Source organism: Mustela nivalis (genome assembly GCF_964662115.1).
Source record: "Mustela nivalis genome assembly, chromosome: 4".
NCBI classification, from domain to species: Eukaryota; Metazoa; Chordata; class Mammalia; order Carnivora; family Mustelidae; genus Mustela; species Mustela nivalis.
This window is the reverse complement of record NC_139023.1, coordinates 62,668,321-62,693,790: the sequence shown is the minus strand read 5'-3', so window position 1 is coordinate 62,693,790 and position 25,470 is coordinate 62,668,321. Positions and strand designations below refer to the sequence as shown.

Below are 25,470 nucleotides of genomic sequence, written 5' to 3'. Positions count from 1 at the left end.
TTTTTAAGATTTTACTAATTTATTTGTCAGAAAGAGAGAGAGCACAGTCAGGGAGAGCAGCAGGCAGAGGGAAAGGGAGAAGCAACCTCTCCACTGAGCAGGGAGCCTGATGCGGGACTCGATCCCAGGACCCTGGATCATGACCTGAGCTGAAGGCAGACACTTAACCAACTCAGCCACCCAGGCATCCCTTCCCCGTGAATTTGTAGTCAAAGGCTTCTGCTGGTGTGAGGAAGGAATCCCAAAGTACTTTCGCTCTCCTGTCAGGAAATCTCCCAAGGCGATGAATCAAATTAAAATGGTTCTAGGATGGCTGACTACTGCAGTGCACGACCAAAGCAAAAGCAGATCCTCCCAGAGAAAAACAGTCTCAATCTGGGCAAATCAGGATTTTCACAGATGACCTTCAGTGAAATAGGAAGTCTCAATTAAAATCAGAAGTCCCCAAACACATGAGCGAAACAAGCTGTTGAATATATAGGAGAAACAAATGAAAAAACCCAACAGAGTAAAGTCCCTAAAGATGTTAGATGTTCAGATCATCAGAATAGACTATAGAATAATGATTTATGAAATTATTTTTAAAATTAAAAGTAATACCGATATGACTTTAAAATTTTCATTCATGCGGAGAGCAGAGCGATTCTAAATTTGCATGTATGTAATAAAATATTCAAAATAATGAAAGAAAACTTGACAGAACAGCAGGGAGAAGATAAATCTGTCACAGTAGTAGGGGATTTCAGCACACCCCTCTTCCTGTGGTTGATCAGATGAGACATATTTAAAGATACTGATGAACTGATTAACCCATTAATCAACCTGTATTTACTGTCTACCCACAGAATCTTACAGACAACAGTTAACAAATACATGTTCTTTTTGAGTTAAGGTTAAGGTATACAGTATTACTTGACCATCTTTTTGAAAAAGATTAACCTTGAATCCATTTAAGAAAAGATTGTTTCTCAAAGTCCATACTTTGAAAGTTTTAAAACTTAACTCCTGAATAATTTGTTAGTCCAAGAAATGATAACGGAAATTTGCTTAAATGTAGAATAGAAAAATAATGTAAATACAACATATTAAAATGTGTGGGATTTGGCTAAAGTAGTTTTTTAGCCCTAAGGGAAATCTATGCCCTAAACTTATATTAAAGAAGAAAGGCTTATGATTAAGATCATATAAAAGTCTAGAGGGGAACAATGACAAATGAATCTGAAGAAAGAAGGATGGAAGATGACATAAATAAAATAAGAAAAAGACTACCAGATACCAACCAAACAAAACCATGATAGAAAGGATCAGTAAAGTGAAAAGTTGAATTGCTGAAAAAAGGTCCAATAAAGGGGCGCCTGGGTGGCTCAGTTGGTTAAGCGACTGCCTTCAGCTCAGGTCATGATCCGGGAGTTCCGGGATCGAGTCCCGCATCGGGCTCCCAGCTCCATGGGGAGTCTGCTTCTCCCTCTGACCTTCTCCCCTCTCATGCTCTCTCTCTCTCTCAAATAAATAAATAAATAAAAATAATTTAAAAAGGTCCAATAAAATACACAAAGTTCTGAGACGAGTGACCATATGAAAAAGAGATAAGAGACCAGTAAATAATAAAAAGCAATGTAACTATACATGCAGTAGAGTTTTGGAAAATAAAACAAGGAACAATTTCATGTGGATGAATTTGAAAACTGAAAGGAAATGGAAAAATGTCTGGAAAATTTGTCAAAAAAATTTGTCAAAAAAATGTCTCAAGTAGAAAAACAGTCTGTGTATAGTCTTATTACTATGAGAGAAACTGATTCAGTAGTCAAGAAATCTTCTGACACACACAGAAAAGCATGCACCCTGATAGTTTTATAGGTGAATTCTAACAGACTTTTGCAACCTCATTTACACATTATTCCTGATGTTAGAAAAACATGACTGTGACCAAAACTAGATGTGAGTCATGAGGAAGAACAATTACAGTTCACCTGTACTTGTGAGCATAGATGTCGAATTCGTAAACAAAATAGTACTAATATAATCCAGCCGTCCATAAAATAATTAGTACAGCATGGCCAGGATGAGGTTTTTTCAGGAATGTTAAGGTTGATTTTACTTCAAAATATCCATTTGCAAAGTTTGCCAGGTTAACAGATTAAAGGAGAAAAGAAAAAAAACCCCTCATATGATCATTTCTGTATAGACTGATCAAGTATGTTATCGAATTCTACACCCACCCAAGATGAAAACTTCTCAGCAAATTAATGACAGGAGGAAACTCAAAGTCTACAGCAAGTGTGAGTGAGAGGTGGTGGGCACAGGGGTGGGCCAGCCCTGAATTATAAGTGAAGGACTCGAGGAAAAGGTCAAGGTCATGTATCGATGAGGGGCAGAGCTGGTGACATCCAGGGCATAGTTCATGTGCTGCCCCTCAAGGGCCCTGGGCAACGCCTCAGCTCAGCCCTGAGACACCTCTTGGCTCTTTTTTCTTAAGACCCCCCTGATTTCTGTCATCACCGGACGGTATGATGCTTACATTTGGAGTTTTATCTCACCGGCTTTTGGAGTAACATCAAAGCTTCCTTATTCTCGACTGGGTTTGGAAGAGTTATGTGCCCTGAACTGGAAGCAACTGCTCATAGGTCACGTGATGTAGTATCGAGTTGGTGGAAAGCCAGCCAGCATTTCCTTGGTTTGCATTCGGAGGGAAGACCAGCCTGTTGTTTTGCTCCAGATACTAGACTTTCATTCCACAGTTTGATCATTCTGCGAAAGCAGCTTTCCCACTGTGAATGGTCTTTTAAGTCAAACATTCAGGGGAATTAAAAAAACATGAAATGAAATGCTTTGGAAGAAATGACTGGTAAAAGAACCGTACCGAGCACGTCTCCTTGGATGAAAGAGTTAGATTCCTCTTGTGAAATGGGAACATAGGCAAGACCTACCTAAATCATAGGACTGAGCAGCATGATGGGCAAATCTGCAGAGGACACACTTCCTCGTAGGAGATAAGGGGATCCCAGACCGACCGTACTCACTGCATCTGTCCTACAGCTTCAGTTGTCCTGGCCCGCCCCACACCCCGTTCCATGCCTGAACCTAGTGTCTTTTTCTGTTCTTCCTCTGGCTTATTGCCCACTTGCTGCTTGTCACCTAGTCTGTGGATTCTGCTGCTGGCCCAGCTTCGCTGCTGGGACGAATCTAGATGTGAAAAAGAAAAAAATAACACTAGTAGTAAGTTGCTCCCATTAATCTAACTCTCATTAAATCCAAAGCATCGTGGGAAGTGTTTGAACCTTCTGTCAAGCCCATGATACTTCAATACCCATTCTACAGATGATGGAGGGAGGCTCAGGGAGGTTACAGCTTTGCACCAAGCTCCTGTCCCTGGAAAGCAGGACTGGCGCCTTCTCCCACAAAGCACGGCTCCTGTCCTCACATCAGTTTCTGCCTCCCTCTCTCTACACTGCAGCCCAAGGAGTCTCTCTGATAAACCGAAACGATCACAGGCAGCCCCACCCCCAGCTCTGGATTTAAAACCCTGTCCTTCACTACTCTTGGAGGCACCCCGCATTTCAACCCCCAGACCTTCTCGCTGCTCCTGAGCCCCTGTGTGATGTTCAGGCCTCCATTGCTCTGAATTACCTGCCTCACTTCTGCTTCACCCCGTTGCAAGCTCATATCCATAATCTAAGACAAGCCAAATGTGGCCTCTTCCATGAAGCCACCTATGATTCCTTCAGGCAGAGGTGGTCTCTTTCAGCTTTGTGCTCACACACCCTCCCTCCCGAATCTCTGTGATAGCAGGTGATGGCTATTACTGTCACTATAACTGTGAGGCTGTCGCCCACACTAGGCTGTAAGTTCCAGAGTCCAGGGGCTGTGTTTCATTCACCGCGATCGCTTGTGCCAGTAAAAGTTTTGGAACTCTGTCAGTCTGTCTATCACCTTATCATCTATCTTTCTAATCATTCATTCAGCTGATACCTTCAGAGTGCTTACCAGAGACAGCAGAGCTGAGGGATGGGGCAGGATCCAGAGAAACTGGAATCGGTCCTTAATGAGGCTCTCGTGCAGCTCTGGGGCTTCAGAAATTTGACCAATACTTTCTGTGCCTCAGCCACTGTACCTATAGAATGCGATAATAAAACATTTCTGCCTTGTGCTGGATTGAGTCTAGTAGTACCTGCTAGCCGACATTATTATTATAAATAATCAAGATGATGATGCTGATCAGGACTGTTCTTCCTTGTGCGAGCCAGGCCCTGGGCTCCCTGCTGGGGAGAGGGGTGGACAGGCTAGCTGTGGTCCTGGGCTCCCTGCCCTCAACAGTAAAACTCCAGTGAGAAGAGTTCCAGAATCAGGTCTTGGATTCCACTTGTGCAAAGCAGCAGGTGGATGCCCAGGGTGCAGAAGGAGTTTGGAGAGAGGCTGGCCTCTGGGAGAACATGCCATCAGCAGCCACAACCTGCGGGACACATTCCTGCCTCGTTTTCTGTTCCCAGCCAGAACTCACCTGGTCTTGGAAAACACGTGTGATGCGCTCTGTGCTCTACTCATGCTTTGGAGACACTGGCAGCTGTGGGTTCAAGTCTGCCTTTTTTGCGCAGTGGCCGGGCCTGGCCAGCAAAATTGTGACTTCAATGAGTCAGGTCCACACTGGGCTCTGGGCGTGCTGGCAGAACAACTGTCAGAAACTCATTAGCGCTGTTGGAAGTTCTGTGTTTGGTCATGTTTGCATGTGGGATGCTGCCACGAGACAGATGGCCATAATTAGAAACGTCAGCATGTTAGAGGCCCCGCTCAGAAGGTTCACATGGCCCTGTGGGCAAAACCCAAATGCTCAGCACACGATGGCCCCAATTTCCCTCTCTGGCCCCCTTTTTTTCACTCTTGGTTCTTGAGCAGTGTTTCTGAGCCATGGGGGGGGGGGGCTTTGAGGACTTTGAGGACTTGAGGACTTAAGGACTTTGACAGTTTGATGTAAGCTTTGGCTCCTCGGCAGAAAGGCAGACTTTTCTGCAGTTATGTAGGAAGATGATGGACCACCATCTGCTCTGGAGCCCATCCGAAGCCCTTTAGAGGTAAACCCCAGCTCTATCCCTGACCCCGCTTAAAGCCCTGGACTATCTGGTGTCTAACAGGTCCGATGTGTCTGCATTTTATGAGGCTCAGGACCTTCCAGCCTCCCCCTCCCGTTATCTACCCAAGCAGATTGTGGACCTCTTGTAGCCATATTATCAGACTCTGGTGGCCCAAGAAGGCAGATTTCTTCTGCTCAGCCAGTGAGAGGCAGAACAGTATGATGGTTAAGGACACAGACCCTGGCGTGAACTGGCCTGGCCTCAGATTCTGGCTTTGCCCCCTAAAAGCTGCATAAGACAGCTTTTGCCTTAATCTCCTCCTCTGTAATGGGGGAAAACAGACTGTGTATTCCTTAGGGTTGTTACAAGGACTCCATGAGATTGATATATGTGAGCATTTAGAACAGCGCCCAGCGCGCTGTGGGGTCCCATCAGCGTCAATCGTGCTGGTTGTGCCCTAGCACAGGCTTCCCCCCGAGATGGATGAATGTGTGCTGGTGCCTTACATAGATCAGCAAAGTGTGCCAGTTGCCGGGCACAGTGCTGAGCGCTGCAGACAGTGGGCTAGAGAGGCAGCCCTGCTCCCTGGAGCTCACACTCAAGTAGAAAGGTACGGGGCATCAGGCAGCTACGAAGATGGGGCAGTGTCTCAGTCTGCTCAGGCTTCTGGAATAAAACACCATAGCCTGGAAGCTGAAGCAACAATGGGTCTCTCCCTGTTCTGGAGGCTGAAAGTCCAAGATCAAGGCATTAGCAGTCAGCTGCTGCTGAGAGCTTTCTTCCTGGCTTGCAGATGGCCACTTTCTTGTTGAGTCCTAACCTGGCAGAGAGTGGGGGCCCGGGTTTCTCTCTTCCATGTTTTATAAAGGACGCTAACCCCATCATGGGGCCCCACCTTCATGACCATGATCTAAACTCAATTGCCTCTCTCAAAGCCCCACTCCCAAATCCCATCCCGGGGTGATGGCCTCAACATAGGAATTGGGAGGGGCTGCAGACATTCAGTCTGTGATGGGCACATACAGGGGAGGGCAAGTGGGCGCCTTTGGAGATGGGGTCTGCCCCATCGCAGGACCTGAGGAACCTTTCCTTGAGGAAATTCATGAGTTGGGGTTCAGAAGGAGACTCTGGAGTGGCCAGACAACCAGAGGAGGGCCCTGCAGGTGGTGGGAGCTGTATGCGCGAAGGCAGGGAGGCATGAGAGGTCACGGCATGACCTCCTTACGCTACTGGGCACAGCTAGATGAGGGAGGCAGGCAAGAGCAGATCATGCCAGGCCCAAGAGGTGTGGTTTAATCTGAGGACCCCTTGCCCCTCTGTGCGCAGGAGCTCCAGGAGCTGGAGAGGAAGCTGGAAGACAAGCTGGCACAGCAGGAGGCAGCCCAGCTCCAGCGGGCCCTGGCAAGTCGACAGCAGTGGGCTGGGGACGGGCCCGGGCTTCTGGGCATGCCTGAAGACACGGATTCTGGAAGGCAGGTCTCTGCTGTCCTGCAGCAGGCCTTGAGCCAGGCCCGGAAGTTACTGGAGCGCCAGCAGCAGAGGTGAGCCCAGTGCCCAGTGGTGGGCCCTGCCGGCCTGGGGTTCCCTGACTTCTCCGCTCAGCTGGATGCACCCCTGGCTGCCATGCCCCTGTCCAAGGCATCTCCCAGCGCTCAGACCCCTGCCACTGTCTTAGGCATGCACTTCTTCCCTGGCTTCTGACTATACTTTGGTTTATTTTCTTTGTGAGATCATTGAGGTTTTCACTGAGCACATTTTTTAAGCTTTTAATTTTTAAATAGTTGTAGACTCCCAAGAAGGGACAAAGATAGTTCAGGGAAGGTCCCTGTGCCCTTCATCCTACTGTCCCTATGGTGACATCATGCGGAATCCTGGCGCTTTATGCAAACACCCGTGTGGGCAGTGAATACAGACTTGAACTCAGATCTCACCGTGACCAGAATAGTTCAGACCCTGCTTTTGTAAAATTATGAAGCAAACTGAACCCCTGTCCTTTGTTAAGGCTGTTCTTTGCATTCTTCCTAATTGACAGATAGTCAGCCTTTGCCCACGGCTTTAGGCACTCTTGGCAAACGTACTTTTTACAGCTTCCTGATTTTCCATGGTCAATAGAACGTTGACATGGAAGGGACAGGGTGCAAATGAGAGAGGCTGTGTGATTCCGTTTTTGAAAACACACGTGCACAAACTAATTAACAGCAGAGAGACCCAGTTGTAATGGGTGTGACTTGTGGGTGGTGAGTTTATGGGTTATTTTTAACGTATTTGATGATGCTTTCCTGGAAACACAACATCAGAATGAACTAATGGTATGAGAGGTTGAATGTGTGTGATCAGAGGGCACAGGGCCTGGAGATTTAGACCTGGTTTAATAACACCAGGATTTTCAGGCATATGACATCCTCACATGCCTCCTGCCTCATGGAGGAAATTGCTCATGAGGAGAGCTTTTGACAGGAGTTTGGAGTTGTCTCAGCCAACAAGAACATGGGGTAGGCCTATCATGTCACCACATCTCTCACCTGAGGGACTGGGTAGGCAGACCCTGTCACGTGGAAGTCAGAAGGTCTGGGGGGACTCCCCCCCTCCCACTCCGTGGAGAGGTGCCACCAACCTGTGTGGCCAGAGCCAGGACCAGGCTGGGTTCATGGTTCTGGGTCTGCTTCCACAGGGGGCACATGGTGGGCGAGGACCCCAGATCTGGTTCTTCTTGAGCATGATGACAAATATTGAAGAGTTTTCCAAGTAGGACCCCAGATGGCCCAGCCAAGCCACAGAAATGCTCCCCACAGCTCCCACAAAACTTCTCCCTTCAAGGAACCCTCTGTCCTGGCAGGCCCCCGTAATACGATATTTGCAAACTGTTCTAGAACAAGACGAGATATGCCTCTCCTGGGCATCTCTTTCAATAGGTTTAAAAAATAATAATAATGTAGGTGAGATTTGTGTTATTTAAATAAGTCGTTGGTCTTCTCCTGGATCACGTGACAACCAAAGTGGACTCACATAGATTTTGTGTGCACTCCAGTTGGAGGGAGGAGCGAGACCACAGCGTTGTGCTTGAGGATTTGCTGGAGAATGTGGAGTTCGACACCTTTGCGACCCTGTACAGCCAGGTGAGGACCCATTCGCCATGCCATGGGCTATGTCCTCCCCTGCAGCGCGGGCACAATGACAGTGGGACCCGTGGAGCTGCTGGGCGGATTGCAGACAAGCGTCTGGCACCAGGCCGGGAGGCAGAGGACATTCCCGTCAGGCTCAACAGCAGCAGCAGCTACAGTAATCGTGACTGCCCTGGTCAGCCTCTTTTCTGAGACTCGCCCGGCACCCAGACATGCTTCCTCTTCTCTGTTGGACACAAGTTTAACACTCACAGGGGAGGCTCCACCAAGAGCAAAGCTGGCCACTGAAACCAGGTCTTGATCTCTTAGATGCTCTAGCCATTCCGTTTCAGGCTCCTGCTCCCTCCCTTTAAAGCAAGATACTTCCTCATCACTGCATGAATAAAATGGGAAGGGGGTGCCCCTTGAGAAATGAACAGCACTAGCCCAGCGAGTCAGGGAGTTTCCCTGTGCTGTGGGAGAGGCTGGGACCCCATCCCCATTCCTCACTGAACTCCTCCGTTACCCTCCTCCAGGCTCCAGAATGACCGAACCTTTGTAGATAAGGTGGAGTGCCCTTGACTTCAGAGACCCTGACATCCTCTGAAGAGGCTTTGTTCATGAATAAATATTCACTGTGCTTCTAGTAAGCAGCAAGGACTGTCTTGGGCACTGGAATTTCAGCAGTAAATATGAGATAAAGCCCGTGCCCTCAGGAGCTGATAGTCTAGTGGGGAGAGCAGGCAATCAGCAAAATAAATATATAATCTGAATAGTATTTGATGTGCCTTACAATCTCATTTTTATAGTTTTGTCTGTCTGTCCATCCATCCACCTACCTGTCCATCCATCTAGCCATCCATCCATCTATTCCCCATCCACCCATCCACCTGTCCATCCATCATCCATCCATCCATCCATCCATCCACATATATGTCTAGAAAGATGGTTGGAATGATGCTTGCCTAATATTACTGATAATCACTTCTGGATAAAGGCATTTGGAATAACTATTTTAACATTCATCTTTGTGTTTTTCTGCATCGCTTAAATTCCTTAAAATAAGCCACGTTTCTTAAAAACAAAGCCGAGGATGAAACATGCCGAGAAAACACAAGCAACAGAAATCCACGCAGGAAGGAGGAAAAGGGTCCTTGTATGGAGGGAGGCAGGAGCAGGCACAGGAAGAAGGCAGGGCCATGTGACTGTGATGGAGGCAGAGGCTGGAGGGACGCACTTTGAAGACGCAGGAAAGGCCATGAGCCCTGGCAGGCAGATGGCTGCAAGAAGCTGGAAGAGGCAGGAAGACAGATATTCCCCAGAGCCTGAGTGGGAACTAGCCTTGATCACCCTGACTTTAGCCCAGTGGATGTGACTTCAGACTTTCGTCCCCCAGACTGCGAGAGAAGAAAGTATATTCTGACCTGCTATGTCTCACCAGTGTGGGACCATTCCATACGTGGCAGCTCATTCTGTTCTCATGGAAGCCTCTGCTGTAGGTGGTATAGGTACCCCACTTTACAAATAGGGAAGCTGAGCACAGAGAGAAAGAAAGGCATTGCCCCAGGACACACAGTGTCTTTTCAGTGCGGTGGGGCTGGAGGCTAACTCAGACTCCCCAGATGGAAGAACCTATTCTCTCTCTCTTTTAACCTCTTATTTTGAAACACTTTTAGATTCCCAGTAAGTTACAAAGCTAGCATAGAGAATTCTGGCACCCCGTGTTTCACTCAGTTTCCCCCAATGGTTGCCTCTTACAAAGGGCTAGCACTATATGCTATATATATGACTATATATATGACACTGGTTCTGTGTCCATTTCACGTGTAGATTCACGTGTTAGAAACTTCAGGAACCACGGCAAGATACAGACTGTTCCATTTGCACAAAGACCTGACTTGGGCCACCCCTTTACAGGCGTACCCACTCCTCTCCCATCCCTGACCCCTGGCAACCACGACACTCTTCGTGTCTGCATCTCGTCAGTTCGCGAAAGAAGAACATGTGAGCTCTGATAAGATGTGATTCGGGGGTACAGGCTCTTTCCACACGGCATCCATCCAGGTGTGCCCTGTAGCCTAGTGTCTTCAACCGTCTGCTGGCCTGGGGGACATTCCAGATGTTTGCTGAGCTACACTGTTCGATCTGAGCCATATTGCCTCATGGTGCACAGGGCAGGAGAGGACAAGCCTCACCTGCTGTCCCTGCTGCTGGCCCCGAGGTGCAGTCCTGGTGCATGAGTTGAGAGCAGTCGGGAGCACAGATGAAGGTTCTGGATGCATCGCAGTGAGCCAGGGTTGCTGACCACATAGGTTTTACTTGACAGCTCTGTGTACTGGGGGACATTTTTTCCAGACCGAGCTGCTAAAATATTTACTTCTGTGGGACGAAACATCCTAAGACTGTCGTCCGTTAAAGCGTGGTGTTCATCAAGGTCAGAGCAGTGAGCTCATGAGCTTCCCATTAACCCCTCTAGGAGCTGAGACTGGCATCGTACCTGTCCAGGCTGGCCATGGTGCCCGGGGGCACGCTGCGCAGGCTCCTGAGCGTGGCTCTGCCCACAGCCTCACAGTCCGAGCTCCTGGCCGCGCTGGATCCGGGCAGCCAGAAGCATCCAGACCACATGGTAGAGAACAATGGTGGTGGGGAGCCCGCTGACCTGGGCAGAAGGAGGTGAGTGTGCCATCCCGGCTACTCTTGGAAACCAGTTGAGTGTGATTTCAGGAAGGGAATTCGTGGAGGAAGGAAGTGGGACACCTGCAGCCCTGGGCACATGCACCTTCCCAGTCAGCACTTCATTGCTCCAGGAGCAAAGGACAGCCAGACCAGGGACCAGGAACCCGTGATAAATCATGGGAGGCTTGATTATTTTGTCCTGATTTTTATCTTCATCACCGATTTATTTTTCAAGTGGAATCTTCAGAAAATCTTTTGACATACTAGATGCTGGCTAACTGAACATAATGATGAAAAATAAATTAATTAAAAAAAAAGAAAGTTAGAAGGTTTGGCTGTGTGATGGAAGAGAAATCAAAATAAAAACCTTTGACTACCTTAAAAATAAAAAGAAAGAAAGAAACGTTTCCCCTGCCATAAATGCTATACACACATTAAAGGAAATGTAAAAAATACATACAAGGAAAAAGAAGAAAAAGAAATGTCCTGGTTCCACTACCTGGAGAAAATGGCTGAGAGCATTTTCTTACAGTTCTTTGTCCAGAATGTGTTTCCTTGCTGGGCTTTATCAATGTGTTTGGGGTGTGCCTGTGTCTCTGTGTGCGTAGTAATCCCAGCATATACCCTGCTACACAGAACCTTACAGCACAGGGAGTTCGCTTTTTTCCTTCTGATTCTTGTCCATGTGCAGACGTCATTCTATGCAATAATTATCACACCATTTAGACTGTATTCTCTGCTGTAATCTCATTAATTTAAAATTCATACTTTTCACAGTTATCGAAACCCCTTCCTAGTCCTTTTGTTAACAGCTGTGTAATATTTCACAGAGGTGTGTAGCATAGTGAATGCAAAAGTTATCTTCTGACTGGATGTTTAGTTTGGATTCATTTTTTTCCTTAATCATGGATAAGGCTGCCTCGAAAATTTGCTTTAAGAGCCAATTCCAGGCATGAATTTGGTCATCAAAGTCTCTTAATAAGGAAAGGCAGGAAGCTGAGTGTGGAGTGAGGGGGTGTGGGAGCCGCAAGAGGGCCACTGAAGAGTAGAGTCTGTGGGGGACCAGGTAGCAAGAAAAGCCACAGCTACACCTGAAAAGAGTGCTGAACACCCGGTAGTGAAGCCGGCCTCCTCCCCCAGGGCCCATGAGTCCGCCGAAGTGTCACAACTGTACTCACAGGTGTGGATGTACATGATTTTCCTGAGAAAGGGGGCCGTGTTTTTTTATAAGGGTCATAAAGGGTCTCTGACTCAAAAAGGTAAGAAGCACTGCTAAGGGGGGAAGAGTAGGGTTGCATGTGAGGCAGGGTGGGACTGTGGGAACAACAGCTGGGCTCCACAGGGTGTGGTCAGAGGGCTAAGCATGGGTGTGGGCAGGTTTGGGTGAGTGTGGTCAGGGGAGGAGTATAAACATGATGAGGACTGGGTTGGTGCTATTGGAGGGCTGGGCGCGTGTGGGCGTAGTCAGAAGGCTGGGTGTGGGCGTGGTCAGGGCTGGGTGTGGGTGTGGTCAGGGCTGGGCAGGTATCAGAGGGCTGGGTGTGGGCGTGGTCAGAAGGCTATGGGTGTGGTCAGGGATGGGCAGGTATCAGAGGGCTGGGTGTGGACATGGTCAGGGCTGGTTTGGGGCGTCGTTAGGGGGCAGGGTGTGGGCAGGGTTAGAGAGCTTCATGCCACTGGTTCCTCTTGGTGCACAGGCAGGTAGGGACACGCAGATATTGGAGGTGACCCTGAAGCAGGAATGTGGCCACCCATGAGGTCCTTGTTTACTGGGCTGTGCCTTCAGCCAGTAGTGTTTGGGAGGCTGGTGAGCAGAGATCTCTAATGGACAAGGCAAGAGAATCAGGGTGGCTGTCACCACGAGTACGGAGCACGTGCATGCCATTCCTTTGCCCCGCTTCATGGCCAACTGGACTGGATCAATTCTGGAGCGCCTCGGCCACTTGCCACCGTCTCTGAGGGCAAGGCAGTCACCACTCCTCTGTCCCAAACACCTCGTGCTTGGCCACAAGTTCGGGGTCTAGGGTTTCAAGCAATAAAATCTGCCTAACTAATCTCAGCACAAAAGAGTGTGTGAGGGACCTGTCAGAATCCAGGGAGAGCTGGATGCCCAGGTCCTGGGACAGGCAGGACCAGGAGAGTACAAAAGACATGCTCTCTGTGGTGCTGCCCTCAGAGGACCATCTTCTGTGCCCAAGAGTTCGGCTCCTGGGAGAGAAAGCTTGACTCAGTGTAGGAGGTCTGTCTCTACCACCGGCCAGACAGTGTGAACCAGCTTGGCCAGAGTAGAGCAGGATAGACAGGACTCTGGGTTCCACACTGTCCTTTACTGAATGGACCTGAGCCCAAGGCCCGTGAACAACTACTTCCTCTTGCTCCCTACATGACACTGCAGTGTCCGTTCCCCTATGGTGAAAGTCGCAGTCCTTCCCGAATAGCCTTAGGGTTCCTAGGCCAGCCCACCTTCCAATCTTCTGCTGTGCTATTTCAACTTTCTTAAAATATTCATGAAATACTTCTGAGCGCCTACTGTGCCCACCGTTAGGCACAGTAGGCACTAGTGTGCTCAGGAGAGTAAGGGGCGTGGTGGACCCTCTGTCATTTAACACATAGATAATGTTCCTCCACACATGTCCTCCCTCTGTGGGGATGCAGGGCTCACCTCAAGTGTCCCTACCTCTATGCAGCCTTCTGCTATCTGACTGATGTCACCCATTACCTGGCTCTGACCCCCAGACTGGGAATCCCTTGGGGGGCAGAGATTTTATCTAGACCAAAGAAGGTGCTCGATCAGTGTGCCTGGAGGGAGAGACAGACCATGAAAACGAGTTCTTCCTATCAGTCCAAGGTCATGTTGAGGGATGGAGTACCATCATGCTTTTCAGGAAAAGTCTATTCTAGGAAATATTAAGACCCTTCCTTCTTGCCTCCAGGAAGCACCAGGGGTGGTGGCAAGCCCTGGAAAGCCAACTGCGAGGAGAACTGATAAGCAGAGGACTGGAGAAGATGCTCTGGGCCCGAGAAAGGAAGGAAAGGTAACACTGGGCATCTGCTCGGGTAGGCTGGGCAGGAGGTCAGCCCGGCTGCCTGTTAGTGGGATGGGAGATGAAGGGCCATCCTAGGAACCTGGGAGAGGGTGACTGCAGCCATACCCACATTTCCTTCCCGAAAGACCACCATCTTTGTTCACAGTGAGTTTAGGAATTGAAGATAAATAAGCCTCTCACTGTCAGCGGGAGAATGTCCTTTTATCATTTGTTAGCACTTTACAACAGTGGCTGTTTTCAAATGGGATGTCATTAGAGGGAGAGTAAATCCTCATTGCTGTTGGAGTTTATAGTTTACAAAGCCCTTTGCCTCCTACGACACTGAGCCTCCCAGACTTCCAGAAAGTGGGGATGGTAACCCTGGAGCTCAGGGAGGTCAGAGGATGAGGCACCAAGCCTGCAGCTGGGAAGCCGGCGGCCAAGGGGTTTGGAACCATCGAACTAACCTATTTCTTGCCCTAGACTTGCAGGTCAGTGATCTTTCCACTCCGTCAAACACCTTTCTCTTTTAGCTGTGGTTTCTGCACACCTGGAGGTCAGAGGGAAGTTAGGGGTAGGGCGGTGTTTGATTGCTACAGTTGACCAAGTTTTTCCCAGTGTTTTCCAGTATTTCCCACTAGAAAAGTGACGTCAGGTCGGCTCATTAACAGGGTAGAAAGTGGTCATACCCAGCGAGTGCTCTGGAAACCCTCAATGTCCAAGCAGAGCGTGTATCCTGAGTCCTGCCCCTTCTACCCTTTCTCAGCTACAGGAAAGGAACTGAGGCCAAGCTTCACGAATGGTCCGTGTTAACAGTCCTAGAGGCATAATTGTCTGGATGTCAGACTTTAGTCCCAAAGAGATTAGATCAGGATTTAGAGCCCAAATCAAGGCAATTAAATTCTAGCTGTATAAATGTGAGGTTCTCCAGGAAGGAGCAGAAGATAGCTCCTCCAGATTGGGATGGGGAAGTGAAGGCACTCCCTGGCTGTAGGCCTGGGAGGGGAGTGGGTACAGAACAGGAGGAGTACAGGTCCCACCCCACTGGCACCCTCCGCAGGTGTTTGCCCCACCGGGAGGCACATGGAGCTATGGCAGGAAGACAGACACTGAGTCACACTGAACTGGGTTGAATCCTTGCTCACATTCATCCCAGCTGCAAGAGTAGGAGGCCTTGGAGCCTCATGGTCCAAATCTGCCCTGGAAGGGCCAGGGAGCCTGTCAATGACATCCAGCAGGTGACCCCCAGTGACATGGCCTCATCATGTACTGCTTGGGCACTGAGAGAACCCATGGCTTTTAGCTGGTGTAGGCCTCTTAGAAATAGTCCTGGCCATTACCAAAAGCAACCATGGATTTAGGGGCTGGGTCACTCATGGACAGAACTCCAGCAATCCTTTTATGGGAAATCCCCAAAGAGTGTCAGTCTTCTGTTTCAAATGCAGTTGGCCCGACTTCTAACTCTTGCTTTGGAATCAGGTCTCATCAGCCTGCTTTGATATGAGATTCCCAGGCAGTGATGTCCTAGGAAACGTTGAACCCTTGGCTGGTGGGGACGAAACAGACAAATGCTCTGGTCTGTAGTATTTCCCAGTGTTCGTGGTGTACCTGCTCCAACCGGAGCTGATTTCAAGCTAACCACATGATGACAAGAGGCTTACAAAACTTCTGCAAAGTTAACAGTCATGAGTCAGTAAGAGTTGTCTGTGCCTATGGCTCATTTCAGGGGTGATCTGATGACCACAGTGTCTTTCATTAAAATGACACCTGGTTGAGGACTGAAGGACCCAAAGTGGGTTCTCCTAGAGAACTCCATCAGGACACTCAGGAGGTTAAGTTGCCAAATATGTCACATCTGGTCTTCTGTTCTTTCTTTAGTATATTAAAGAAGGCATGTCCCCCCCTCAGAGAGAGGGTCGTATTCCCTGGAAAAGGAAGCTGGCCACACTTGTCCCTGGAGTCCATTGGAGAACTGGCTGCTATCCCCATTATAGGAGCAGAGACCATTGATTTATTAAACACAGGCGAGAAGCTCTTTATATTCAGAAATCCAAAGGAGCCAGAGATCTCATTGCATGTCCCTCCCAAGAGAAAGAAGAAGAACTTTCTGAATGCCAAAAAGGCCACCTGGGCCTTAGGCATGGACTAGTCCCAAGGAAAGCTCCAGGGAATCTGAAGACAGACAGTTTTCTTTGTGGGGTGTGTGTGTGTGTGTGTGTGTGTGTGTGTGTAGTGTACAACTCATGGATATAAGTTACACATGCAGAAGACGCAGACACCCCCAACTCCCATGACATTCAAGGATTCACTTTCATCTGGTCTCATGAATTTCCAGAGGGTCTGCTCTCGTCAGCATCATGAAGGACATGCTGAGACTCAGGAGCAGCCTCGAACCCTTGTTGCCTTCAGACTCACCTCTCTGAGGGTCTGGGGGAGACTCTGGCCCCCAGTTCACACTCTACAATGTCTGGCAGTATGTGAGCTGTGTGTCCAAGTGAGGTTTTTTGTTCCTGCATTTTATGTTTGCTACATATTCTATTTTTATCAAGGGAACTTTTGAAAATAAATGCCTTTTACAAAAAGCTCTTCTCAGTGGCACTTGGTTTTGCTTTATGTAGTAACCGTTTATTTTTAATTGCTTCTGTGTTTTGGCTCCACATTGTTGTGTTCAACAGAGACTTGCCCTCTATCATTCCAGTGGCCAGGAAATGGGCCAGCCCCTGGAGCATAGGCTCTCCAGCTCAAGTTAGAGTTATTTCCCCCTTTCATAAATGAGGAAATACAAAGGCTTAAGAAGATGAGGTGATATGTGTAAGATCACAAAGCCAGTAAGTAGAAGAATCCAGGTTCATGCTCTTTTTAAAATATTTATTGATTTATTTGAAAGAGAGACTGAGAGCACGAGCAGGGGGAGCGGCAGAAGAAGAGGGAGAAAGAAGACTCCCCACTGAGCAGGGAGCCTGACAAGGGGCTCAATCCCAGGGTCCTGGGATCATGACCTAAGCCAAAGACAGGAGGGTCCATTGGTCAGTTACTGACTGAACCACCCAAGTACCCCTAGGGTTCATACTCTTTATGGCCCCAAACCCTCGCCCTTTCTCCTGGACTCAATCAGTGGTCACGTTTGCCAAAAAACCGCACATAGGTTCTTGTGTTTCATGTAGAAAGACCCTTTCTACTTTCATAGCAATGGCTGAGCCAATGATGTCTTGGGGCTGGACTGGGTCATTGCATGAGTTTTCTAAGAGCCAGGTAAAGCATACAATTGTAGTACACATTTCCTGAGGGTAGGAAAGGATTGAGAAGGAAATTCTGGCACCAGCAAGGAGAAGACAAGGGATCCTGATGAAGCATCTTCTGCAGGAGAGTCACTCCTGGACCCTTCCAACTACCTTAACCCACTTCCAGTGCTCACTAATACCCCAGAAAGGTGTGCATCACTACTCCCATTTTGCAGCCAAGGCAGCTGGGAGTATAAGTAACTTGCCTTCGATTACACCACCTGCTAGAGATCTTCCAACTTCCAAACCCTTATCAGCCATGAGACATTTTGTTTGTTGACGACCAGAAGGCCAAGTCTTCTTTGTATTTTCCCACCAGCATGCACGCAGCGTGGTGAACAGGAACCTTTGCTGGGGGTCTTACTTCTTCCATAATGAGCTGCCACGTGGCCGTGTCATGACCTTAATAGATATGCATGAGCGAGCAGTTCAAGTGTAAGAGAGAAGAGTTGATCTTCCCATCAGAAGATCTAGTGAGCAGAGAGAAGACAAAGAACAGTGATTTTTACACTTAGGGTAGTGAAGTGGAAAATGCATGGTTCGGTGTAAGATGACTTGAGTTCATCCTGCCACACCACTTGTGAGCTGTGTGTCCCTGGGCAAGTCACCTGACCTTTCTGAGCCTCATGCTCATTACCAACAAAATGGTGATGAAAATCCTTTGTGAGGATTAGAGGAACTGGATCTGTAAAGTGCTTGATGGTCGTGTGGGCCTGCCATGTCTGTGTCCTTCTCTACCTCTTGAAGAAACCATCTGCCTTTCTCATAATTTCTTGTTTCCACAGGGCTCTGCTAGAATCATGCATGGTTGAAAGTAGATTGCACATAAGGATCTCAAAAAATAGCTCAAAATTATGGGCTGGAGGCTGATTGAAGAGGCTATTAGCAACAACAGGAGGTACCCAAGCTGTTTAAAATACAGCGTCTCAACCTAATAATAACTCACAATGTTAATAGAGAAAAACTAACTATGGATTTACTATCTCTGCTACATGACAAACATGAAGACTACCCTGCCTTAGTGTAAAGGTGTCATAAAGAATGGAGATATTGGCTCTTTTGTCCTTAGTCTCTGATAAAATTTTGGCATACAATAAATGTAGCTTATGTGTTTTTATTACATTTTTACACATTCACAACATTGAGCTTGGTGGCTCATTTTATTTCCATTGATGTGCTAGATGAACATGGAGGCCCTTCCAGAAGGGACTGTTCCTACCACAATACATGGAAGCATATTCATAAGAGAAATGCTCCAGGGAACTTTAATTAGAAGGACTTCAATTCAGTTTGGGTTTCATTACTTACAAGCTGCATGAAATTGAGAAGATAGCTAAACTTCTCTGAAGCTCAGCTTCTTGTCAGTTCTGTCTTCAATGATGAGTTCAGTCTAATTGAGTTGACTGACATGAAATACATAATTGTCAAATGCAAGGGATAAAATAGATATATGAAAATCCTGCTGTGGGATTTGGGATTGAGAGCCAACCTGACTGGGGAGATTTGGGAACAGCTTTATGTTTATGACTCCAAATATTTATCTCCAGATTAGACTTCTTCTTGGACTCCAGGCACTATGTCTGCAGCTTGCTGGACATCTCCTCCTGGATACCCCACACCTCACTTTTACATACACTGATCCTACTTGGCTTCTTTGAAGCAGTTATCATTTAAAGAGATTTAAAATGAGAAAACTGTATTTTATGTTTATGTAAATATTTACAACTTCTGGTGCTTTAAAAAAAAATGTAGATCCATATTCACAGATGCCTCAACCTCAGCATGTCCATCCCTGGACTCATCAGCTTCCTAGAAAACCAATTCCATCATGGATGTCTCATCTTTTGAGTGGATAGTGCCAAGCCAGAAATTTAAAAGTCATCCTAGACATCTTCTTGTTTCTCAGCCCCCAAATATGATGACCAAATCTTGCTGATCATATCATTGCATGAGCCTTGACATCTATGCCTGCTTTCACCCCTTCACTCCTGCCCAGGCCAGCGTATCACCACCTCTCTCCTGGTTGGTGCCAACAGTCTCCTTTCCTCCAGACTGGTGCCTGCCTGTTTGCCCATGGTAGCTATATCTAAGTCATTCCCTTGCTGAAAGACCTTCAAAGACTCCCTTTCTTCCAAGACCTCCATGCATTGTCCTCTGATTACCTTCCTAACTGGTCTATAGAGGAAGCCCCTGCTTTCCAAGGATCCATTGAATGACAATAAGACACCAAAGATAAGGTGGATTTGGATTTGCCTCTCGAATCTGGTTTGTTTTGGAAAGGTTAATGCCCTTGTGGAGGATGGACCAGAGGTAAATCAACTACTTAGGCTTCTTATCGACCCATTCTCCAACATGCAGCTAAGGCAGGGAGTGAGGAGAGCCAATCCTGTTACTGCTTTATGTGTACCCTGGCTTCTCTGGCCTTCATTCGCCAACACTGAAAGCAATGGCAACCACCACATCACCAACAACCACAACAGTAACCATAACAATAATTGTTGAGTTTACCTTCATTTGAGTAGTGTGCTCAGGGGAAGGGGTGTCCTCCCCCAGCCCCAGGAAATGAACCATCACTTTCTCCCCACAGACTGTGAATTCAACCATCTCTGAATTCTCATTGGGATGTTTGGACCATTATATTTAATGCATTTGTTGATACAATTGTGATTGAGTTTCAATCTACCAAGTTGCTATTGTGTTTTTTATTCTTTGATCTATTACGTACTGTCTTTTCCCTCCATTTCTGCCTTCTTTTGCACTGAGTCTCTATTATGCTTCAATTTTATTTTTTCTATTGAATTACCATACCTCTCCTTTTAGAGGTTGCCTTAGGGTTTACAATATACATCTTTTACTAATCATTTTCCACCTTCAAATAGAACCATGTACCTTCACATAGAGTGTAAGAATCTTACACAGGATACTTCCAATTCCCTTTTCCATCCTTTCTGCTGTCATTTGCCATGTTTTGCTTCTATTTGTGTTCAACTCCTACATACACTGATATTACTTTGCTTTTTAGAAGCAGTTGTCATTTAAAGAGATTTAAAATGAGAAAACTGTATTTTATGTTTATGTAAATATTTACAACTTCTGGTGCTTTTTAAAAAATGTAGATCCATATTTCCATCTTATCTCATTTTCCTCTATATAATGTCTGTAGAATTTCTTCTGGTGCAAGTTTGCTGGTGATGAATTTTCTCATCCTTTATGTCAGAAGTCTCTTTATTGCCTTCATTTTTGAAAGCTATTTTACTGAGTATAGAATTCTAGGTTTGCAGCATTTTACATTTTCATGCTCACTACTTTAAAGCTGTGGAAAGAGCTGAGATGCCCTTCAACAGATGAATGGATAAAGAAGATATGGTCCATACATACAATGGAATATTACTCAGCCATCAGAAAGGATGAAAGCCCAACTTCCACATCAACATGGATGGGGCTGGAGGAGATTATACTGAGGGAAATAAGTCAAATAGAGAGAGTCAATTATCATATGGTTTCACTAACTCATGGAACATAAGGAATAACATGGAGGACATTAGGAGAAGGAAAGAAAAAGTGAATTGGGGGAAATCAGAGGGGGAGATGTGAGAGACTGTGGACTTTGAGAAACAAACTGAGGGTTTTGGAGGGGAGGGGCATGGGAGGTTAAGCTAGCCTGGTGGTGGGTATTACAGAGGGCATGTATTGCATGGAGCACTGGGTGTGGTGCAGAAACAATGAATCTTGGAACACTGAAAAAGTAAAATAAAATAGATGTCACTCTGTCTTCTGGCTTGCTTTGTTTCTGACAGAATGTGTGCTGTATTGGTTAAATGTTCCTCTCCATATAACAGTATTTTTTTCCTCAACCTGTTTGAAAATTTCTTATAGTAAGAGCAGCCTCTTTTTTATTTTTTTTTTAACTCAAAATTTTGCAGCAATTCCACTATGGTTGCCCTTTTATGGTTTTCTGCTTGGGGTTTGCTGGATTTGGGAGGATTTGTATAGTTTTCATCAAATATTAGAAAAGTTTTAGACTTTGAATCTTCAAATATTTTCTTGTTTTGTTCCACCTCCTTCTCCTCTTTGGAAATTCCAAAGACACTTGTATTAATCTGCCTGATGTTGACCCAGTGGTCACCAAGGCTCTGTTCATTTTTTTCACTCAAGGACACCAACGTTATTTTCAGTCATCATGTCTCTCTAAGCTCCCCTTGGCTGTGACAGTTTCTCAGATTTTCCTTGTTTTTGATGACCTTGGCAATTTTGAGGAACATTGGTCTGATATTTTGTTTGTAGAATTTTTCTCTGTTGGAATTTTGCTGATGTTCTTCTCATGATTTGACTGGGGTTATGGGTTTTTGAGAGGAAGACTACAGAGGGAAAGTACCATTTCATCACATCATATCAAGGGGAAATACCATCAACTTGAATTAACACTGTTCGTGTTGCCCTTGACCACTTGAATGAGGTAGTGTTTATTAGAATTCTCTACTGAAGAGTTACTGTTTTACACTTTCCAAACTGTACCCTTGGGAAGAAAGTCACTATGCACAAACCACACTTAAGGGGTGCACAGTTGCACTCTTAGAAGATGAGGTGTTAATATAAATTATTTGGAAGACTTGTATATGGGGGATTTGTCTTTTCTCTCCTATTTATTTGTTTCTTTGTATATATATTAATATAAATATGCACTCATGATATTTATTTTATACTTCAGGCTTAATCCATTGCTACTCTATTTTGTTGCTCAAATTGTTCCAGCTTTGGCCACTGGAAACTATTTCAGTGGTCTTTGGGTCCCTTTGACATACCCTCATCACTGTGGGTTTGTTTGTTTGTTTGCTTGTTTGTTATAGAGCAAATGCATCCTTTTCTGCACTACAAAATTCTGCTGGCTTGTCTTATGAACTGCTTGGCCCAATCTTAGAATTAGCCATTTCTCTAAGGAACCCTTGTTCCTTTTATTGGTATGAAAAATTACTTGCCCCTGGAGAATTTATTACAGATGATTTTCTTTTCTTTTCTTTTCTTTTCTTTCCTTTGTGCTTTTTGGTAGCTTCCAAATTTGTTAAAATGAATCTCTATTGCTTCTGTAATCAGAAAGAGTACAAAAATGGTATCTAAAATCAGAGAGTTGGGATAAAGAAAATAGTTCCCATAATTTGCCTTCTAATCATCCTGGTTTGGGAGTATCTAAGACCCACTTCACATAACAATCATAAATCATAAAATTAACTCTTCTTACCAGTTCTTGCACTGATTTAAGGGATCTGCAGACAATCATAGTGTCAGAGTTGTAACAGAAAAGCCCAGATATTAGAGATTAAAATAAAATGGGAGTTTAATTTTCTTCCATGTGACATGCAACCTGAAGTGGGCAGTCCAGGCTGGGACAGGAACTCCACATCTCTAATACCACTTTTCTCCTCAGCCATGCTGGGTACATGGCTTCAACCCCCGAATTTATCTCATGGTCCCCAGGTGGCTACCACAACTCAAAGCTTCACATCATTCCTGAGTGAGAGAAAGAGAAAGTAGAAGAGCAAAATATACCAGATTGAGGGACTTTGCAGAAATCCCACTTAGTGATGTCTGCTTACAAATCATTGGCTAGAACCAAGTCACATGACCACCGCAGCTTCAAGGGATGATGGGAAATGTCACTTTTAATAGGCATCCTCCAAATTGAGATTTTGTAGTAAAATAGAAGGGGAGAAAAGGTTTGAGTGGGCCACTCAAAAATCTCTTGCCAAATTTTCATGTGCCAGTGGGAGACAAAAAAAGGTCCAGCCTTTTATCTCGCAGGAAGAGAAAGCCAGGGCCTTCTGTGTGCATTCCTTCCACACAGATTCTCATTAGCCCTGCAGAACTCTTGAGACTCAGAGGTGGATATTACTATTCCCACCTACCCTTGAAGAAACTGGGGTTCATATAAATCATGTAGTTTCCTCAGGGTCACCCAGCTTAGCAAATTCCAGAGCCAGGTCTCTAACTTCTGTCTGACTTCTTCCCACTGCACTCTCCTGACTTCACTCGTCTGCAGTTGGCCTTATTGTTCATTTATTCTTTCAACTACTGACATGTGCTGTTGTGTTCTGGCACATAGAGATATTTAGTGTGGGTCCAATGGATGAGTGAACGAGGGACGCTTACTCTAGTGGAGAGCAGACATTGGCCAGGGCCATACAGGGCCATCCCTAAGGCGTTATGAAGGGCCCCCTCTTTCTGGAGGCCACCAGGGAAATGTCACCAAGAATAGAGAGTGCACCTGAGCCAGGAATGCTGGGAAAGGGAGGGCCATGCAAGCAGAAGGAAGGGTGCAGCCCAGGCATGAAAAGGTTTCATTGTAGATGGGAAGACAGGGGGAGGATTTCCCAAGCAGAAGGACCCAGGGTAGCAGGACTGGTCTGGATGCTCCAGAGGCTCTGTGTCCTGTGTGGAGAGCATATTGAGGGAATGACTGGCCAGCAGAGCTAGGTCTTGAATATCTGCCAGTGCCCAGTCTACTTCCAGTGTGTGCCTACAGCCTCTCGCACACGTCTGCTCTGCTGTGTTCTCACACATTCTGTTTCTGGAGTTTACACTGGAACACTTAATGGGATGTGTGGGAAACACTGGTGGTTTGCACTGTGGTTCCTTAATTTTTTAAAGCGTGTGAATTTACTCATCCCTGCTGGTGAACTGTGGGACTTGATGGTCCATGGGCTCACCCGGGTTCCCAGCTCCTGTGACGCCTTAGCTGTGTGTGCCCTGAAGCTTAACATCATGGGCCATGCCTTCCTTAGAGCCACACCTCTGGAATCCAAGGTCAGAGGTTTGTGTGTAGAGGGAGTGGCCATAGAGAATGGAGTTTTTTTGTTTTTTTTTTTCCAAAGACAGGTCTGTGAAAGCAATATTCCTTCTCTAGTGGGTCTATGCATGGACAGACATTTCTCCAAGAAAGATAGCCAAATGGCCAACAGACGCAGGAAAAGATGCTTGATATCATTCAGCAGCAGGGAAATGCAAATCAAAACTACAAAAATATATCACCTTGCACCTGCAGAATGGTTAAAATCTAAAACACAAGAAACAAGTGTTGGTGAGGCTATGGAGAAAAAGGAAACCTCGTGCCCTATTGGTAGGAATGCAAGTGGTGCAGCACCGTGGAAAGCAGCATGGGAGCTCCTCAAAAAGAGAAAAATAGAACTATACTATGATTCAGGAATCATACTACTGGGTGTTTACCCAAAGAATACAGAAACACTAATTCAAAGGGAGACATGCACCTTGTTGTTTATAGCAGCACCATTTACAATAGGCAAGAAAAGGAAGCAGCCAAGGGATCAACTCATGAATGGGTAAAGAAGATGATGGAGTCAGGATTAGCACCCAGGCAGTTTACTCTCTGATCTTTCGTCCTTAGCAGGTTGCAAGGATGAGTGGTTGCTCCAGAAGGATACGTGTGTTGGCTCTTTTAGGAGATCTACATAAAAGCTGTGTGCACTGGAAAGAGAGGTCTCCTTATAGGAAGCTGTGATGCTCTTTTCGGTTATAAGTGCTGAGGACTTCCTGGGTACTTTCTCATTGCAAGTCCAGGTTGGATTCACTCAGAGGCTGATTATGTCATGGGAATCGGTCAGCCTTAAGTGGACTGGCTTGACCCAAGCTGCTGTCAATATCACTTCTTCCAAAATATAGTCCTCATCTACAAAATGAACACAGGAATCTCTACTGTCAAGCCTGTGCATAGATTACTTGCAACAATGGAACAGAAGCTTGCTAGATGGGTGATAGGTGCTGTGACAGTGTCTTGAACATTGGTGGTGGCTCAGAGCTCCAGGAAATAAAGAAAAGGAGTCACATGTATGAAGCATGCCATGGAGGGAGTGATGTTCTTTTAGGTGATCATATTTGGCACTCATGACTTTGTGAGATGAACATCTGAATCCACCAAAGCTGGTCCTAGCCTTTCTTAATTCATTGAAACGTAGCAGTGTTGATTCTGCTTCACCGTCTTTACCTGATGGTTCCTGCTCCCTGGGACATTTCCCTTCTCTGCAGGACACACACATACATTCTGTCCTTGGTCTTTTGTTGGCTAACTTCCTTAGATCCATTTAAATGTCCCTTCTGAGAAGCACTGTCTGATGTCCACCTAGCCTGGTTCCCTTTTTATGCTCCCATGGTCCTACATGTGTTGTTTTAAATACGCATCATTCTGGCGGTTTATACAAGCCAGCGTGCCTGGCTGGACAGACTCAGAGAAGGCTCTGCCTTTGTCTTATCCATCACCATGTCCCCAGCACCTTTGCACAACCAGGTGCTGGTTGTTTGTTTTATACATAAT

General features: G+C 46.3%; 1 protein-coding gene across 1 annotated transcript in view; it reads left to right on the top strand.

Moving 5' to 3' along the window:
* The window catches only part of EVC2 (EvC ciliary complex subunit 2), a 119,208-nt gene extending 102,757 nt beyond the window's left edge, over window positions 1-16,451 (top strand). Inside the window, exons 18-22 of the mRNA XM_082727465.1 lie at window positions 6,393-6,607; window positions 8,095-8,182; window positions 10,644-10,840; window positions 13,777-13,878; window positions 15,748-16,451. Coding sequence (XP_082583591.1) covers window positions 6,393-6,607; window positions 8,095-8,182; window positions 10,644-10,840; window positions 13,777-13,878; window positions 15,748-16,018 — 873 coding nt within the window. The 3' untranslated portion in view covers window positions 16,019-16,451. The remainder of the gene's footprint in view (window positions 1-6,392; window positions 6,608-8,094; window positions 8,183-10,643; window positions 10,841-13,776; window positions 13,879-15,747) is intronic.
* Window positions 16,452-25,470: the final 9,019 nt, after the last annotated feature.